This window comes from Brettanomyces bruxellensis, chromosome 9 (assembly GCF_011074885.1).
Source record: "Brettanomyces bruxellensis chromosome 9, complete sequence".
NCBI lineage: Eukaryota > Fungi > Ascomycota > Pichiomycetes > Pichiales > Pichiaceae > Brettanomyces > Brettanomyces bruxellensis.
This window is the reverse complement of record NC_054690.1, coordinates 2,015,616-2,033,707: the sequence shown is the minus strand read 5'-3', so window position 1 is coordinate 2,033,707 and position 18,092 is coordinate 2,015,616. Positions and strand designations below refer to the sequence as shown.

Sequence of the window (18,092 nt, the reverse complement as noted above, 5' to 3'; positions counted from 1 at the left end):
TTCTCGCGTTTTTTCCGTAATCTTTCCCGCTTTATAAACTAGTTCTTTTGGATTATTATTTTTTCCTTGCTCGCTTTTGTTATGACGCTCCAGCTTAGCTCGTAGTCGCGTCGATCAACTTGGACTTTTGCAAAATGCTTCGCACATCCGTACACTGTACATATATTTTCTGCCCTCAACCGTACACCGAACACTTTTTCTTCCTCTTCTCCGTTTAGGCCCCGTTGTTTTTCTCGGAGCTCAAATTGTAAAAGGACAAAAAAAATCAAAAATCCGGATTGGATATTAAACAAGAAAGCCCGGGGATCCAAGAAAACTTCAGCATTAAGCAGATTCGAGACACATCGGATCTGTAATCTAGATAATTAATTACCAGTTACACACATAATAGTAGAATGTTAATGCTTGACACGGATGAATGTATGTGCCCTTAGCCGTCAGCTTACTGAATAAAGCCGAGAATCTAGTCTGACGACAGTAGCGGAAGTCTAGTGTTAATTTCCGTGATGACTAAAATTTCGAATCTGCTCAAGGAATCGCTTTTTCTGGGGTCACCATAATTTTTTTGTGCGCTCCTCCGAAGTAGCCTCCGATGAATCACGAGATACAGCTTAAAAGGAAAAAAATCGTAGTCTACCGGGAAGCCGCCTCGGTACTACGGACTTCTCAGAATATGGGGTCGACTATCGGGCAATGTTAGGCCAAGCATTTTTTTTCAGATCGCCTATTAGGATTTATCAGCTTCGTAGTGGCTGACAGGGCGGGAGGATTTTTGAAAGGTAGTATTTTTTTTTTAGTTATTGTGTACAGTCTATCTGATTCCTGGTTATTTTCCATTTTCTGAAATACGGGGTAAAAGCTGATTTTTAATTTTAATTTCTCCTCCACAGTATATATACATAGATGTAAGACGAATTGTCTTTGCATGTTAATTTTTCGTTGCCCCACAAACATTTGAGACTCGTTTGGCCTGCTTTGTTTTCCCTTCAGTTGAAAAAGCACAATTTGTTTCTGAAATTCGTTTCCTCATAATACAGCGAGTCAGCAGGAAGCCAATTGTTGCTTTTAGTATAATAGCATCTTCACTAATCAGAAAGCATTTGCAACTTGAACTTAGTCAACTTAGTCAACTTAGTTTCAGTCAACTTAATCCACTCAGTCAACTTATTCAACCTATTCAGATTGTCCAAACTTATTATACATATAAATAACACTTTCCTTTGAGGCTGGAACCCAAAGATTACATCTGATTACACATTATACCAAAAAGATGTTCGTGCACACACAACTTAAAAAGGCAGTGACGGTGTCAAAGTTGATGAGGTCGATTTCCTCGTTGGTTGGAAGGGTTTCAGAAAAGCCAAACCCAAAAACATTCAAAATCTATCGTTGGAATCCGGATTTCCCAGAAAAAAAGCCACACATGGAGTCGTACACGCTAGATATGAATACAACAGGTCCAATGATGCTTGATGTGCTTCTTAAAGTCAAAAATGAGGTTGATTCGACGCTTACTTTTAGGAGATCGTGCAGAGAGGGTATCTGTGGATCGTGTGCGATGAATATAAATGGCAGAAATACACTTGCATGCATCACAAAGATCAACAAGAGCGATGGTAAGGATGTGGACATCTATCCACTTCCGCACATGTATGTGGAGAAGGACTTGGTACCGGATTTGACACTTTTCTACCAGCAGTATAAGTCCATCCAGCCGTATTTGCAAACCTCAAAGCCTCCTCCTGAAAAGGAGAATATTCAAAGCATTGAAGATAGAAAGAAATTGGATGGCTTGTACGAGTGCATTCTCTGTGCCTGTTGCTCCACTTCCTGCCCTTCCTATTGGTGGAATCAGCAGGAGTATCTTGGCCCTGCTGTGTTAATGCAAGCATATAGGTGGATGGTTGATTCTCGAGATGGTGCGACTGAAAAAAGACGCCAGATGCTTCAGAATTCCATGTCTTTATACAGATGCCATACAATTATGAATTGTGCAAGGACGTGTCCAAAAGGTTTGAATCCCGGAAGAGCCATTGCTGCGATCAAGAAGGCCATGGCTACCGAATAGTTCTATTTACAGATCTAATGTCATATTTATTTGTCAGTATTGATGAAGTGTAGTCGACTTAAATTATTTTCTGTTCACTTGGTTATCTAGTTGATATTTATTCTATTTCTATGTTTCCCGCTAAATGTTTGATACCATACTTCTTATTTTGTGTTTTACGCTATCCTTCTCATTTTGTGTTTTATTATATGCTTCTCATTTTGCATTTGATTCTATGTTTCTCATTTTATGCTTACTCTATGCCTCTTCTATGCTTCTTCATATTTCACCTAATCCTTTGCTAACTCATCCCGGCTAGGAAACTTTTGCATCCTTGCACCCATATATTTTCCCCTGCACTGCCGTCTTATTACGGTGAGGGCAGTAAGTCAATTCTACACAGGCAGTATTTAATGGATAGATATCTGCAATATGAGGAGTTCTTGGCACTTGTTCTAACTTACAAGTGGACAAAAGTTTTTTTTGATGAACAGAAATGAGTTCAACACAAGTATTTTGGCGCTTAAGGAGTATATAAGCGCCCAATCGTACTGTGAGAATATTGAGCTTGTTAAAGGCATGATAGCCACACAATCCGACTCTCTTAAGGTAAGAACAAGATTATTTCAAGTTTCAGATTCCGTTATTGGGCCAATTGACTTGGATCTTGAAATATTGATCACTTTTAGTGAGTCCTACGAGGCTCCTACGATATTTTTCAGAATATATATTTATAGGCAGGAAAAATTGGCTGAGGAAAGAAAGCTCAGCTTTGAGCGTCATATTCTTGAATTGGTAGTGGGTACTGATTCCGCAGAATGTGGCCTTAGGGTCCCATATAGTGGGAAAAATCCGAATGCGCTGAATGCTGACAATAAACAGAGAGATCTCGTTTCGGATGATATTGATGAGCTTATTGAAGATGAAAGTACGCCCGATATGACAATTAAGGGAGGTGAACGTACTTATGGTGGTGGCCCATCGATAGAAATCACTGATTACGACAATTTCGGAGTTTATTACTTCATTCATCCATGCCAAACGAGGCAATTAATGGATCAGGTGGGCGATTTTGGCGGCGAAAGTCTCCTGAAATGGTGGAATTTCTATTCCGGGCCCATATTATGGAGATTTCGGATAAGCAGCGGGAAATCGGTAAGCAAACTGTCGGATAAAGCAAATATGTGTTAAATTAAAGCGATTGCATATCTGGTAAGCAAATCGTGAAGTTTCACACTAACTGTTACTTGAAGCTCTTTAACCGTGCTTACTAGTGTCAAATGTGAATACTATGCTATTACTATTTTATCAGTATGCGGTCGGTATCTTATCTTTGATAGTGTCCTGGATGTGCATTGCCGTTTAGTGCATGCTTCAAATGCGCGTCTGACTTTTTTCTCAATTTTCACGCATGCCATATCAGTCGCGAGAAAAAAAAAAAAAATAGAAAGTTGGCATTTCCAAATTTCCCGCCGCCGGCCTTTATTTTTACTATTCGACGACTCAATATTGGCAAAAGATCCCATTATTTGGCTTTCTGCACCCTCAATTGAACTTATAAGGCCTGATTTGCACTAGTGTGCAAAACTTTGGGCAAAACAGCGAATAAACAACCACTACCAAGCACATACTCTCGAAACACTTCAACAAGCCTCTTTTTTACACTTTCAGCAACATGTCGACATCTTTTGCACACATAAGGAACAAATTGCTTTCCCTGCAAAGCCAGATTGCGGCGAAACTATCACGATACTCGGCAATTGCATCCACACCGGGCCCAGTAGCTTCAGAAGATGAAGAAGATACTGCTAAACGTATTGAAAAGCTTCTTCAAGAGATGAGGGACGAAATAGCATCAATGGACAGGATAGCAGAGTCAACAGAGTCGATTTCAACGTCAAAACTTCAACAGCTTGCAAGGCATAAGGTGAATTTGAACCAGTTTAGGGTGGATTTCGAGCGTATTAACTCCACAATTCAGGAAGAAAGAAATCGTTTAAACCTTCTTTCTGATGTCAGAACCGAGCTCAAGGACAGAAGCGATAGGGCAAGGAGAGAGGGCCCTGCCGACACTCAGAATTACATGTTGGATGAGAGAATGCGAATCAATCAGGAGCATGGAGTTGTTGATAAGCTCGTAAATCAAGTATTACAGACCAGGGATGAGATATTAAGGCAGAGGGGCACGTTCAGAAGCATGGGATCCAGACTACAGCAATCCCTCGGGACCATGCCGGGTATAAATGTGCTAATGAGTCGGATTAACACGCGGAAAAAGCGCAATGCATTAGTTTTGTCCGTTGTGATAGTTCTCTGTATAATAGCGTTATGGTTTCTTTCTTAGGGGTGCGAACGCTAGTGATTGACGAATAATTAGGGGATGTAAACGATTTACGTGATAAAACTTGTATAGTTGTCTGTGTATCGACTATCTTTAATATAGTGAGTTGTTGTGCTCATTACGCAATCTTTGATTTTTGAATTTTTTTTTTTTTTTTTTTTCCACATCCCCAGTTTATTTTATTTCTCGACTTTCTCATCTACAACAATTCAACCCACACACTGTTGGCTCTACTCATACTCATTACTGCCTGGATATCTCCAAATAGCCAAGCTCATTACAGCATACAGCACCGCCAATCGCTCTTGCAAGCAGAGTCTTCCATTATCGCTCATGTCGGCATCCATCAACAAGACTATCTTGGAATATTCACAGTCGATTCTAAAAGCATCAGATGAATTAGAAAGAAAGTTTTCGCTTGATCAAATCGAAAAGGAGCCCATTTTTGACTCACAAGTCACGAAAGATGTTTTATCGGATAGTGGGCTGACATCCAAAGAGAATGATGCGTTTGGTATCGATGTGGGATCCTTCCTCAATGCTGCATTTGCATACTCTCTCTACGAAGCGATGAAATCTCATCTGAAGTGCAAAAAGGACAGTTTACAGGCAGCAAAAGCAGAGGATGACAAGTATCTTCACCAACTTTTGTGCATACTGGATGCCTCAATTGCCACAAGCAGACACTACAATGCTGACTCGTGTCCTATGAATGTGTTCAGTACTATTATGCTTGTTTGTTGCTCGTCCAGTTTTTCAGTTAGGCGTTTTGGAGAGGTGTTTTTCAGTAGTAAAAGCTCTTCCAGAAGACTTGCTCTGACACATAACAACAGTCTAGTGGGAAAGGCTAAGCCTGGATCGACATTGCTTCAGTTGGGAAACAATCTGATCCCAAAGTTGTACGATCAGTTTGAGGAAAACAACATTTTCACCGCAAAGCTGCATCTATTCATACAAAGTGCCCTTGGAATTGGTGATAAACTCTCACTAGCGAGTGACTGGGTGGTCAATAGGCATCGTGGCCTATACCAGGGTCTTGTTGAATCGAGAAATTGGCCTTCTAGCCCTCCCAGCACGATGTCACTGCCATATCAACGGATTTTTACCGATTATGGCAAATTGATGAACTGGTTTACGTCCCAGAGCATTGAGGATAACTTGAAAATGATTATCAACGTGTTGCAAAAGGAGTCACGGGGCTCTTTCCGGGAAAAGGATCTTGAAGCGGAGAATTTGTACAATTTCAGACGTTCAATCAAATGGCTCAAGCAGGATATTGATAAGATCTTGCATCCAGAGAGGAATTTTCATCAGGGCATGCCTCTCAGTAGTGAGTATCTTGAGTACGAGGGCAAAAGTAGGCAGTGCGAGTGGGTTTTGAACCAGGGGGAGTTTGGTCTGCAATTAAGAAACGATTGTAAGAATATGATCACATTGATGGGTCAGCTTGTAATTTTGGTCGATTACATAAGTCGATTTTGTGCGCCACACGTACGTGTGGTGATGGATAAACTTGCCAGGCGCAAGTTAAAGTTTAAAAAGCCTGCAGCTTACGACTCAGTCATTGAAAATACTTATTTTTACAAGGAGATGCAGCAGTTCAAAGCACAGATCTTAGGTATGATGGAGAAGTCCGAATCCACAGTTTTTAAGCATATTTTGGAACACACTGAAAGTAACTGGGAGTTAATGAAGCTGCAGCAGTTTAGTCATCCAGATCTGGAGAATTTGAAGCAGCATTCGGCATCAAAGAAGAGAAAATTAGATGAGTACATGCAGAGTTGCGAGGATAGTTCGTTTAAAAAGAAGAAGCCATACTTCCACAAAGTTGGAACTGCCAGGTTATCGAGAGTCTGGAGAACTGAAACTGGTCTTGACAACTTGAAAAGAAGTCTGAAGAATAAGGATGAGACGCTGGAGGGATATAAGGATGATATATATATGGCGGAAGGTGCATTAGAAGAAAAAAAGGGGCAATTAAAGCAATTGGAAAAGGAAATGGAGAAGATGGAGAAGGAAAGGGAGGAGATGGAGAGGAAAAAGATTGAAAAAGAAAAGAAGGCAGAAAAAGAAAAGAAGACAGAAAGTGAGAAGAAGGATATGAAAGAGATTGAAAAGGAGGATGTGAAAGGGGATGGATCTCAAAAGAAGGAGGATGAGTCTGAAAAGAAGGAGGATGGCACTGATAAGAAAGAGATTGACACTGATAAGAAAGAGAATGACACTGATGAGAAAGAGAACGAGTCTGAAACGAAAGAAAATGACACTGATGAGAAAGAGAACGAGTCTGATCAGAAACTATCAAAAGATATAGATAAAGACAAAGCAGCCGACGAAACCGAAAAACTGCAATACTCGATCGATCAAGAAAAGTACCAAAAGCAGATTGATGATATTGCACAGCTAAAGAAAGAAGTGCAAAAAGATGCAAGGGAAAGTAGCTTGTTGAGGTGGAAAATGTTGAGGGTCAGTCGCTCTTCTGGAATATGGTCTGAGTTCAGGTTATAATCAAGTATAAACGTGTAAAAGTAATTAAATTAATCATGATGAAATAGTGCCAAACTGTAGGTGCCAATTCACCAATTGTGTGCGTCGATCGGCGCGTCTTCTGTTGGGGAGGATATCTTGTCCTTCCGGTGTTCGCGGTTCGGCTCATCGAAATATTTTGCTAATCACGTGACCTGCGCTTATCCAGGATCACGATTGCACTCGCCGCACCAGATGGAAATTTTTCAGTCCCCGATAAGCGCATGTCTGTCTCTGTGGAGTCATTATCAAAGATTTTTCATGCCCAAAAATAAAAAGTGATCACCTCTCGATGAAATGTCTACCGCTCATTGAATTGTTCATCAACCACTTCCCAAAGCTTAAAGTTGCAGAGAGCATCATTTTCTCGTTGCTATAAAAATTAAAAGAGCACAACTTCAGAGAATCAATTAGCATGAGTTCTCGTACTTCAGAATCTGGTAAAACGAAGTTGTCTTCCGTGACAGCTGAAACGCCATTTGGATATCCTTTAGATCCAAGCGAGTTGCACTCAGATGTGCTTACTACACCATTCAACGTGATTCGGTCCACTGCATACCTTCTATCCTCGACAATTTTCAACTATGCACTTCCTGGTGAAAAGGAGAAGTCGAAAAGTGGTGATGCAAAGACTGATAGTGATCTTTTCAGGCTTTGGACTGAGCTCAAGAGAGGCAACAGTCAGGGCCAAATTCCAGACTTGTACAACCTAGATGTGACCTCAGGTTGCGGTTCAATCTTGCTTGGATACTTGGGTAAGACTTTGAGCTCCGAAAAGTTGAAAGACTTGACTGTTTTCGGTTCGACCGCACTTCTTGAAAATTTGGCCTCTTGCTTTGTCAGCAACAGCACTGACATCACCAAGTTGCCGATTTCGTTCGAGATCTCAACTGTGGACTATGATTTCAAGGCAGGCAGACTTGTTTCAGGCTTCACAAAGGCACTTACTGCGGCTAAGTTGCTCAGATTGCCGGTTTTGGTCTCTTCATCGCCAAATGAGGCCCAGTATTTCACTATTTTATCCTCTGTTTTGGCCAAACTAGGCATCGCAAACGTCCATTTGTTCGGCGGAGTGAAGGTTTTGCGTACTAGCAGGTCTATTTCCGGCGTTTTATCCCGCCAGGAAATCGCCAATGTCGAGTCTAAGCTTATTGCATTACTTCAGACTCCTCGTTTCTTCTCCTTACGCCCTACAAAGCGTATCTCCGAGTCTTTCCAGGCCTTGAGAGATGCATTGGGTGTCAACTTGGCTCCTTTCACCATCTATGGCAACACCGGGTTGTCCGTCAAGACCTTGTTTGTGGTCTGTGACGCCAACGAGACCACATCTGCTCTTTTCGAGCAGATTGGCAAGTTCTCTTCATCCTCTGCCAGCATTATCGTGAAGTCTCCGTCCCCATTCGACTCGCAGACCTTCAATGAGATCATAGGCTCGTCGTTTGGCCATCTGGAGAGAATTGTAGTTGTCTCGCAGGCTCTAAACGGCATCAGCCATGTCCGACTCGATGTTCAGGCCTCTCTATACATGAGCGGCAACTTTGGCATCAAAATCGATTCGTACTCATCGTCTCCAGAGCAGCAATTTGAAGCTTTGGACTTCCAGAAGTTGTTGCACGAGTATGCGGAGGCAAATGCTAATCTTCCATCTTCCGGATCGCTGTTCAGGTTCATCTTCAGCGATGATTACGCACACATCACTGCTGCCTCAAATATCGCGTTCGGTCTTTCCATGGTTCCAGGCCTCAAGGTCCAGTACCAGCCTATATATGACAATTATGCCTTTGGTGGTCTTTTCGTAGCCGATATAAAGGCTGGAAGAAGCCTCGGGGGCCAGAAAGACTTGATTTTCGTCCAGAGCTTTGATATTCTTAACCAGGTCCGCTCGATCGACGACTTGAAGACTGGAGGCACGGTTGTTGTTCTTAACCCGGTTGGCAGCAAGCTTGACTTGAAGAATGTGGAGAAGGACAGTCTTTCCAGTACCGTGAAGAGGATTCTCGCTGATAAAAAGGCCACATTGAAGATTCTTGACATGAATGCAGTTGGCAAAGATGCCGGAACCAAGGGGTTAACCACACCGATTGCCATTAATGTCGCATTTTGGACGTTTGCTTACCCAGAGTTCGAAGTGACCCCGATGGTGAACAAGATCTGGAACTGCTATGGTCCGACAAATGAGCTTTTGGCCTCTGTTATTCTCAATTTGGTCAACAAGGTGAGAAAGAGCGGATTCCAGGAGTTGCCATACTCGAATGAGTGGCTAAAGGATGAGAAGGAGGATGATGAGAAGAAAGACGATGAAGATACTGATAAGAAAGATAAAAAGAACAGCAAGACTGATATTCCTGCGCCTGCGGACATATTCGACACTTCTTTCGTCCCAGCAGTGAGAGAAGAGCTTGTTGTTGATGATGCCAAGCCAGCAAGAGAGTCGCATCTGGAATTGGCAAAGAAGTTGATGTTCCGCGAGGCTTATGGCACTCACGAGGAGTTGAGGCCGGATGAGCCGGTCCAGAACTTCGTGATCAAAGTCAAGGAAAATAAGAGGGTTACTCCGCTTGACTACAACCGGAACATCTTCGAGATTGAGTTCGACATCTCGGGTACCGGCATGAAGTACAGCATTGGTGAAGCCTTGGGAGTTCATGGAAGAAACGATTCTGGCCTTGTGGATAAGTTCATCAAGATGTATGGCCTAAAGCCACAAGACACGTTTGAAATCCCACTCGCAGACTCCAAGGTGGCCGAGTTCCAGACCAGGACTGTGCAGCAGCTCCTAACGGAGAATGTGGACTTGTTCGGCAAGCCGGGCAAGAAGTTCTACGAGTCATTGGCAGAGTATGCCACAGATAATGAGCAGAAGAAGTTGTTGAAGAGACTGGTTGCCCCAGCAGGCGCAGCACTCTTGAAAGAGTACCAGGATGAGCAATTCTTCACCTATGCTGACATCCTCGAGAAGTTCAGCAGCGCCCGTCCAAGCTTTGAGGATCTACTTGCTCTCATTCCACCTCTCAAGAGACGTGAGTACTCGATCGCCTCATCGCAGAAAATGCACCCTAACGAGGTCCATTTGTTGGTTGTCGTGGTCGATTGGGTGGACAAGCAGGGAAGAAAGAGGTACGGTCAGTGCTCCAAGTACCTGAGCGACTTGAAGGTCGGAGACTCCATCGTTGTGTCTGTCAAGCCATCCTTGATGAAGCTTCCGGAGACCACCACTCAGCCTATCGTTATGGCTGGTTTGGGTACCGGTTTGGCACCTTTCAAAGCGTTTGTCGAGGAGAGACAGTTCCAGAAAGAGCATGGCCACGAAGTTGGCGAAATCTACCTCTACTTGGGTTCTAGACACAAGAAGCAAGAGTTCTTGTATGGTGAGTACTGGCAGGCCTACTTGAACTCGCACATCCTTACATACTTGGGTGCTGCCTTCTCCAGAGACCAGGATCACAAGATCTACATCCAGGATCGGATCAGAGAGAACATCCAGGAGTTGACCGACTTGATTTGCCACAAAAACGGCCACTTCTACCTGTGCGGTCCTACATGGCCTGTTCCTGACATCACTGCCTGCCTAGAGGACGTTTACAAGGCTGAGGCCAAGAATTCTGACAAGACTATCAATGCCAGTGAGGAGGTCGAGAAGATGAAGGAGGAGGGAAGGTTTGTTCTTGAGGTTTATTAGATGTTTGTGTGAATTAATGTGATTAAGTCTTAGGAGTTTATTTGTGGTTTTTATCTGTAGTCTCAGTAATCTCAGTAATGACTATTCTTTTACTTTACTACTTTTTTGTTTACTCTTTGCTTTACTCTTTCACTTCACTATTCTCTCACTTTATCATTTCTCTATATATCGTCTCTCTCCTTTTCACGTTCTAATTTGTAGCCCTCTCATCTTCTACAGCCCCAACTAGCTGCATGATCTCCTTCTTGCTGAGTTTGCTACCCAGCATGCTCATAATAGCATCCTGATCCCGATCGGTCACGGCTTTAGCTATATTCCTCTTCTTATCCTGAAGATCTCTGATCCGCTGCTCCACACTATTCTTCACAAAAAACTCCCAAACATCTACAGGCTTGGTCTGCCCGATTCTGTAAACTCGGTCGATGGCTTGGGCTCCAACAGCTGGGTTCCAAAATGGCTCATAAAGGATCACCTGGCTGCAGAAAGTAAGGTTTAATCCAAGCGATCCACACTTCAACGAGCAAAGTAACACCGTATACTTCGGATTCGTCTTCAACCGCTCTAAGGTTTCCTGCTTTTCTGTCTTGCTCATAGATCCGTTGTATGAGAGACAGCCAAAACCTTTTTCATAAAGGATGATGCTGAGAATCTTGAGCACAGAGGTGAACTCGGAGAAGATGATCGTCTTCCTCTTACGGTCTTTTTCAAGAATCTCAAGGACTTTCTTCACCTTCACGCACTGCATAAGGTCCGCATACTTTTCACTACTGTTCTGCAAGTGTCTGCTGGTCCTATCCAAGACTTCTTTGTCACTTTTCGATACTGCTGCCTCTTTCTTGATGCTCATTGAGCTCATCTTGGCTGTAATCAACGCCAATGATGATTCCTCGGTTTCCTTATCCTCAATTTCCGGAAATGCCGCATCCGTATTACCATCGATCTCCAATCCACTAATCTTCCCCTCAAGAGAACTTAAATTCTCCTCATTTGAGCTTTCCGCCGTATTCACAGATGCCATCTTGCAATTTTCACCTTGCTCTAACATGAAAAGTGTCCGCCAATGACAGCAGACCTGTCTCAACCGTAAGAGATACACAAACACCACCATGTACGAATTCTTCTGCTCCATGCTGGACTTACAGCTTCCCTTCATCAAGGGTGCAATCAACCTCAATTTCCCCATGTTCATTGAATCATTCATCACCACATTATCAATTATGGACTCGATCACTTTCCCCTCGAGCTTCTTGTATATTATTCTCTCAAACTGCTCCTGCTCCAAAAGTAGCCGATGCATGTTTTTTGGAGGAAGCTTGAACTTATTCTGAAGTACGTCCTTGTTCCTTCTGATCATGCAATAGTCTAACATCCTCAATAAAACAGAAAGCCCCTTCTTTCGGTCGGAAACATCAATCACATTGCCAATCTCGCTTGCCCAAACTGTCATCTTCCAAAACCGGTTCACCCTCAAAAAGTGCAAAAGAGACCACAACTCCAAAACATTGTTCTGTATGGGTGTACCTGTAAGACACCATCTTCTCAGAGACTTCAAGTTGAAGCATGCCCCGGCAGTCTTTGTACTCACATTCTTGATTATGTGTGCCTCGTCCAAGATCAACCTCCACCAATAGCATTCGTACAAGGGGGATGTTCCTGACTGGAATTCTGACATGCAAGTTTGATAGCTCGTTATGACAACATCGAATTCTGCCAATCTGTCGATGTTTCTTATTCTTTTCGCCCCGTGGTACAAATAGCAAGTTAAATTCGTCTTCTGCCCGATTTCCTGCTCCCACTGAGTCAGTAAAGATGCCGGACATATGATAAGTGTGCTCTTTATCTTCCGTACAGACTTGCTGAAGTCTACTTGCTTGTTTGTGCCGTTAAAAAGCTTCTCTTTACAGTCCAGTTTGTAGGCCTGCCGTATATCATCTAAATCATCCAACCTGTATGCAGGATTCGATAATATCAACGATATCATCTGGATGGTCTTGCCCAATCCCATATCATCGCACAATAGCCCACCCCTGAACACATGCCCCTCAAGTTTCTCTCTCTGAAGAAAATATCGCAATCCTCTCACTTGATGATCCAAAAGTTCCACTTTTAAGCCCTTTACATATCTTTCTTCCTGTCGAACTGGCTGCCTATCTCTGAATCTTGCCCTCTTTCCTTTTACGGCCATACTCATCACATGCACAGCCAACTGTTTTTCTGTTTTCGTCTTACCTGGTTTGTCCAAAAAGCCCCCTCCTAACACACTTTCATCATCTGGCTCTTCAATTTCTGGTTCAACCACTTTCCCACTTTTTGCATACTTTGCAAATGCTGAGTTCTCTACACTTGTTCCTATTCTGGTGTTCATGATTCGCTTCACATCTATTTTCTGTCTTCCCCAAGATCGATCCTTCACTGAGATAGGCTTGAAATACTCGTCATTTTGAGGTGCTTTGATAAGTGTATAATTGGACCTGCTTTTTGCATCTTTGTGGTGCCGCTCTAACGATTTATACTCCTTATTATTTGATATTGCCTTTTCTTCCAATTTCTTTTCCGACACATGCCTATTTCTACCCGATGCATGCCGATGATGAGATTTCTCACCTCCATCAATATGTAAGCGCTCTACCAATGAACTCAAGTCATCACTATCACTCAATGGCTCGCCTTTCATTATGTGATAGGTGTGTTATGTCAGTTAGTTGATAAATATCAAACAATTGGACGTTGTTATATATGAAATTGTATCCTCTATACTGGAATACTCGTTAGTTTACGGAATTGTTTACCGATCACATGAGATGCATTTTTAATTTTCAGGATTAACCGCGGGAAAATGTGGGGCCTCTGACAGGATTTCAAAGTATACGAACTTATCATCAGCACCAAGTATTTTATAGTTATATCATTATAAGACAGTTAGCACGATCATTGTTTGTTCTTTGCTTCCCATTCTGAACTCAATGGGTCCGTAATAAGTTCAACTTACTTTCTTTAAACACTGAATGAGTATTTCGCCCAACAAAATAAGCTCTCCAAGTTGTGTCATTTTAAGCTGATGTTGATTTATAATAGTGTCCCTCTCTCTCTCTTTATTTTACTTCCTTGATACCCAAAAGCATAAATATACCCACTTACATCGTATATACATGTGAAATACTTCACCTTAATTTAGGAGCCAAATGCTTAATTTTATCATCTGACCTTAAATACAATAGTAGCAAAGGAATAAATCCCGAGAGATTTATGCATTAACCATAATAAACACAATTTAGTGTATCAATATCAATAATGTTAGAAATTGTGCAGATAGATCCAGATTCAAAGTCCCAACGCACAACAAAAATGTGCGTCGCAATAAGACAACGACGGAGCAATAAAAATTCTACGGATTCGGAAATTTTTTGGATTTCTCATGGAAGGCATATTGTATACGCTTTCTAGAAGAATATGAAACATTGGAATTGAATTTGGTCATCTACATATCATAGTGGCGATAAATAAAGCAGAATATAACTTTTATACGTGATGAATGTGTTCCAGATCAAATACCGTAGCTCATTCTCAAAGGAGTAGAGATCGCCGTTTGTATGGATGGGGCAATACTGAAAAGTTTTTTTTTTTTTTTTTTTGGCATTTCCTCGAGATTTTCTCCGAGATTGCAAAGAAATTTTTTTTTTCATTCATGATATCTGGAAATTTCAACGTTATCCTATTTTTTTTTTTTTTTAGTGCTGGCATGAAAATTCCGTAGTCACCAATTTGTAATACAGCTACCACTAGGAAAAGTGAAAATCAGCAAAACTGTCTGGCCCGGAGAAACAAAGAACATAGTTGTCTGTCTGAACCGAAGTAAAGCAGTAGATTGGTTAAGTTTGATCCGTGTTGATGTATTATTGGCACAAATTTCCGCTCGTTTAATTTGTACATAGTATCCAGAATATTTGGGTTTACATCAAAATCAATAGCAGGAAGAAAGATATTCGAAAACTTAGAGGTGGAATAGTGTGTCAAGAATTTGATCACTGGTTGGTCATATTTTATTCGTTCATTTCTTATATATTAGAATCAAAAATGGCAGAATGTGCTCATGGAAACTTTGTCGATAATAGCATAGAGAGAATTCCATTCAACTACCAGCTTTTAGAGTTGGAGAAGGCGGCCTTGGTTCAGGAAAGAATTAAAAAGGACCGTGAACTGCACCCGGAGAAATATGTGCGGGGAGGAAACGTGTATAATAGGAATAACGGCAATAATGCCGGTAACGGAAACTTCAACAGTGGAAATAACAGATACCAGCGCAATAAATACAAGGGTGATCAAAATCATAGACGCAACGACACCATAACAAAGCCCATGTTGCAGATGAACCAGTACAAACAGAACTATGGTGGATACTATGGCTCAAAATACCAGCAAACGCAGTACCAGAGCCCAGGTTATGGTGCACAGATGTACACGTCTGTATCTTTTGGCTGCCAGCAGCAACAGCCTCAACATATGTTATCGGTGAATTCTCAGTCATTACAGCAAAAATTTTCAGTCGAAGAACCAATAACTCCATTCCAGAGACAGTTACGGTCAATAATTCGTGCAGCCAGCCCGAATTCATCAGTTGCATCAAGTCCTGCAGGCACTCCCCAAATTTCATCAGCCACAACCTCAGCCACATCTGTGAGCATGGCCCAGGATCCGGCATCGCAAAGTCTCGGCGCGTACGAAAATTTATCGCGACAAGGTGGTGGCAGCAGCACAGCCTTTTTCTCGAACCCGGCCCCTAGCTTTGCTACACCCTCATTGGTCAGAACATCGTCTTCTCCGGGTTCTTTTTACACCAGAAGCGGCAACAACATGTCTATTTCTGAGAACAAGCCACAGGAAACTCTGCAGGGACAATTTTTGCAGAGATCAATGTCCTCATTGGACAGCACAAGCGCATTGAACTCGAACATCTCTACACCGGCAGCATCGGGAAACATCTGGAACTCGAGCTCCACAAACACCAACATAGAACAAATATCGAACTACAACAACGCAGGCACCGTTCCAGGGGGTTCCATAAACAACCTATTTGCCAATTCGGGTCTGACATGGGCAGCTGGCAAATACTAGACAGATGCATCCGTACACCTTAAACGGGCTTTCGGCTTTCCATTACTACAATTCTCAATGCTTTGCTTTCTCTTCACTTTACGTTTTTTTCTTCTTTCTAATGTTAATATCAACTAATGTGCATTCGTTCCATTTTCTTGTTGTCTTACATGTGTGAATAATACATAATATGTATACATATATATCTTTACTTCCTCTTTGTTTCTTAAGCGCCTACCCGTAGCACTATTACGACATTTCGGGGATATTCACGATGCTGGATTCATTTGCCACGACGGTATTTCCTCCGAGTCCTCAGGCTCGCCTTTCTGATCGTTTAACGACGAGGTTTCTTCATTTAGGGCAGCCTTTTGCCATGCTGGGAGCTCAACCTTCTTATTTTCGTCCTGATTCTGTATCACATCGTGTATGTTGGCCATTTCCGGCTTGTTGCCGCTGGATTTTCCTAGTATATCATTCACAGATGGAACAGAAGCCGGTGAAGGAATCTTTAGATTGGAATATGCGTCTGGAGAGGCGGAATTAGACCTGGATTTCTTGTCTGGGCCCTCAACATGGCCGGATTCGGGCAAAGAAGACCCTGGAGAATATGCTCTTGATGAGGAGGAAAGCGCAATTTGAGAATCACTGGATTTGGTAAAAAAATCGGCTCCCGAAGGCTGCTTCCCAGTTGAAAGAGCCCTCAATTCAAGCTTCAAATCATCAACTTCCTTTTCAAGAGAGCCCAACTCGGTGCCAATCGTCTGCTTCTGGCTTTCCAGTGACTTCATGAGTGCCATCTTGATGTTGTCGACCTGCAACTTCAAGAATTTGAGTGTTTCCTCGTTCTGCAAGTTCTTCTCGTTTGTCTTGCTGATAATCTTATCTATTTCCACCATGGTTTCGTCGATCTTCGCACTTTTCGCCTCCTGCTTCTTGTAGAACTCCTTCTGGTCCTCATCAAACTTGTCCAAAAGAGACTGCACACGCTTAAATTCGTGATCGACAGACTCTTTATCCTTCTCAAGTTCGTTTTTAGACGCGGGGAAAACTTTAGGAACCACATAGTTCCGGACTACCTTGTAGGCACCATACATCAGACCAGCTGTGGCAGCCCCCAGGATCAAGTAATCCTTCCAGTCACGCTCAGAGGAAAGTTGAGGTGCGTTTGCATAGTACATTGGATACATTGGCCTGCCATCTTTACCAATATTGCTTTCATCGTGATTATTGCTTATTTGGTAATCCTTTGGAGGAGTATTTGGGACAGAAGATCCTGCTATCTTCGACAAAGACTGCTGACTAGGCTTTGTGCCGGATGCTGATGTCTGTGCTTGGCGAATTGCCTCCTGAACTTCGTCATCTGTCAATCCTTTGGATTGAAGAAATTCAATCTTTTTAGCAAGAGGCGAATTTGAAATAGTGCCGTCGAGCAAAAAAGTAACCGCTGAGTTGACCATATCCTGGCGGATCCGTTTAGCCGAGGCCATTTTGGTTGGACTGATGTAATTGCTAATGTAATTGGGGGATATTTATGAGAAACGAGGAGACGGGTAAGTAGGTGGAAAGAAAACAGAGTGCTTGCTTATCAAATAGAGTGAGCGGAAAAAGTTTAAAAGTTGGAGATCGGGTCACGTGACAGGGAATGGGAGGGGTAAAGTAAAGTAGGATTAAGGAAAGTGGGATAAGGAAAGTGGGATAAGGAAAGTGGGATAAGGAAAGAGGGATAAGGAAAGCGAGATAAAGGATAGTGGGATAAATGATAAAGGATAAATGAAAGTAGGGATAATTACAAATTATGATAGTGTAAAGAAAGCACAAATGTGAATATAAATGAATGCTATGCCAAATAGAAGAAGTAGTTAGCTATTAGTTAATAGATGACAATTGCAATCGGCGTCTTTCAGAATAATTGGAAAATACCATCCCCTTGATTTAGGCGACCCTAAAACGAATCTACTGCGTTTAGGAAAGACGACTTGGTCGTATTATGAGTATTTTTGAACATTGTACTCATTGCAGTCATTCATTGTTATACATATAATTTGAAGAGTACGAACCGCGAAAGTTGGAGAATGAGAGGGAAGAGAAAAGCGCGAAAAAGCTAAAAAAAAAATTGGGAACCCCCAAAAAACATGAAAATAAAAAAAATACAGGAGTAGTAGTGGCTAAGGATGTAGAAGGAAATAAAGCAATAATTGGTTAGACGTGTGGGTAGCAGCGAGGCTGTAAAAACAAAGGAACCGGACCAGAGTGAGAAAAAGCCAGGCAAAATTTTTTTGGCGAATCAAGCAGATATGTTTTGGCCGGCGCAAACAACAGGTTGTTTAAGTTTAAAAAAGTTTGCAAGGAGGGCATGAATTCTTTCTGTTGAGGCTAGGGTTAGAGAATTGACGCGTTTAACGGGC

At 42.2% G+C, this 18,092-nt stretch overlaps 8 protein-coding genes across 8 annotated transcripts; 6 read left to right on the top strand and 2 right to left on the bottom strand.

Annotated features, from left to right (window-relative positions):
• Positions 1 to 1,270: 1,270 nt before the first annotated feature.
• SDH2 (succinate dehydrogenase complex, subunit B) lies at positions 1,271 to 2,068 on the top strand (the record flags this gene model as incomplete). The annotated part of the gene is made up of 1 exon (XM_041281239.1): positions 1,271 to 2,068. The coding sequence occupies one exon, from the start codon at positions 1,271 to 1,273 to the stop codon at positions 2,066 to 2,068; it is 798 nt and encodes a 265-aa protein (XP_041139030.1).
• Positions 2,069 to 2,533: 465 nt separating this feature from the next.
• BRETT_002717 (uncharacterized protein) lies at positions 2,534 to 3,238 on the top strand (the record flags this gene model as incomplete). The annotated part of the gene is made up of 1 exon (XM_041281238.1): positions 2,534 to 3,238. The coding sequence occupies one exon, from the start codon at positions 2,534 to 2,536 to the stop codon at positions 3,236 to 3,238; it is 705 nt and encodes a 234-aa protein (XP_041139029.1).
• Positions 3,239 to 3,722: 484 nt separating this feature from the next.
• BRETT_002716 (uncharacterized protein) lies at positions 3,723 to 4,391 on the top strand (the record flags this gene model as incomplete). The annotated part of the gene is made up of 1 exon (XM_041281237.1): positions 3,723 to 4,391. One exon carries the CDS (start codon positions 3,723 to 3,725, stop codon positions 4,389 to 4,391), a length of 669 nt encoding a protein of 222 aa, XP_041139028.1.
• Positions 4,392 to 4,721: 330 nt separating this feature from the next.
• Positions 4,722 to 6,896, top strand: BRETT_002715 (uncharacterized protein; the record flags this gene model as incomplete). The annotated part of the gene is made up of 1 exon (XM_041281236.1): positions 4,722 to 6,896. The coding sequence occupies one exon, from the start codon at positions 4,722 to 4,724 to the stop codon at positions 6,894 to 6,896; it is 2,175 nt and encodes a 724-aa protein (XP_041139027.1).
• Positions 6,897 to 7,329: 433 nt separating this feature from the next.
• BRETT_002714 (uncharacterized protein) lies at positions 7,330 to 10,593 on the top strand (the record flags this gene model as incomplete). The annotated part of the gene is made up of 1 exon (XM_041281235.1): positions 7,330 to 10,593. One exon carries the CDS (start codon positions 7,330 to 7,332, stop codon positions 10,591 to 10,593), a length of 3,264 nt encoding a protein of 1,087 aa, XP_041139026.1.
• Positions 10,594 to 10,783: 190 nt separating this feature from the next.
• BRETT_002713 (uncharacterized protein) lies at positions 10,784 to 13,267 on the bottom strand (the record flags this gene model as incomplete). The annotated part of the gene is made up of 1 exon (XM_041281234.1): positions 10,784 to 13,267. One exon carries the CDS (start codon positions 13,265 to 13,267, stop codon positions 10,784 to 10,786), a length of 2,484 nt encoding a protein of 827 aa, XP_041139025.1.
• Positions 13,268 to 14,667: 1,400 nt separating this feature from the next.
• On the top strand, positions 14,668 to 15,705 carry BRETT_002712 (uncharacterized protein; the record flags this gene model as incomplete). The annotated part of the gene is made up of 1 exon (XM_041281233.1): positions 14,668 to 15,705. The coding sequence occupies one exon, from the start codon at positions 14,668 to 14,670 to the stop codon at positions 15,703 to 15,705; it is 1,038 nt and encodes a 345-aa protein (XP_041139024.1).
• Positions 15,706 to 15,953: 248 nt separating this feature from the next.
• On the bottom strand, positions 15,954 to 17,174 carry BRETT_002711 (uncharacterized protein; the record flags this gene model as incomplete). The annotated part of the gene is made up of 1 exon (XM_041281232.1): positions 15,954 to 17,174. One exon carries the CDS (start codon positions 17,172 to 17,174, stop codon positions 15,954 to 15,956), a length of 1,221 nt encoding a protein of 406 aa, XP_041139023.1.
• Between the last annotated feature and the right edge of the window lie 918 nt (positions 17,175 to 18,092).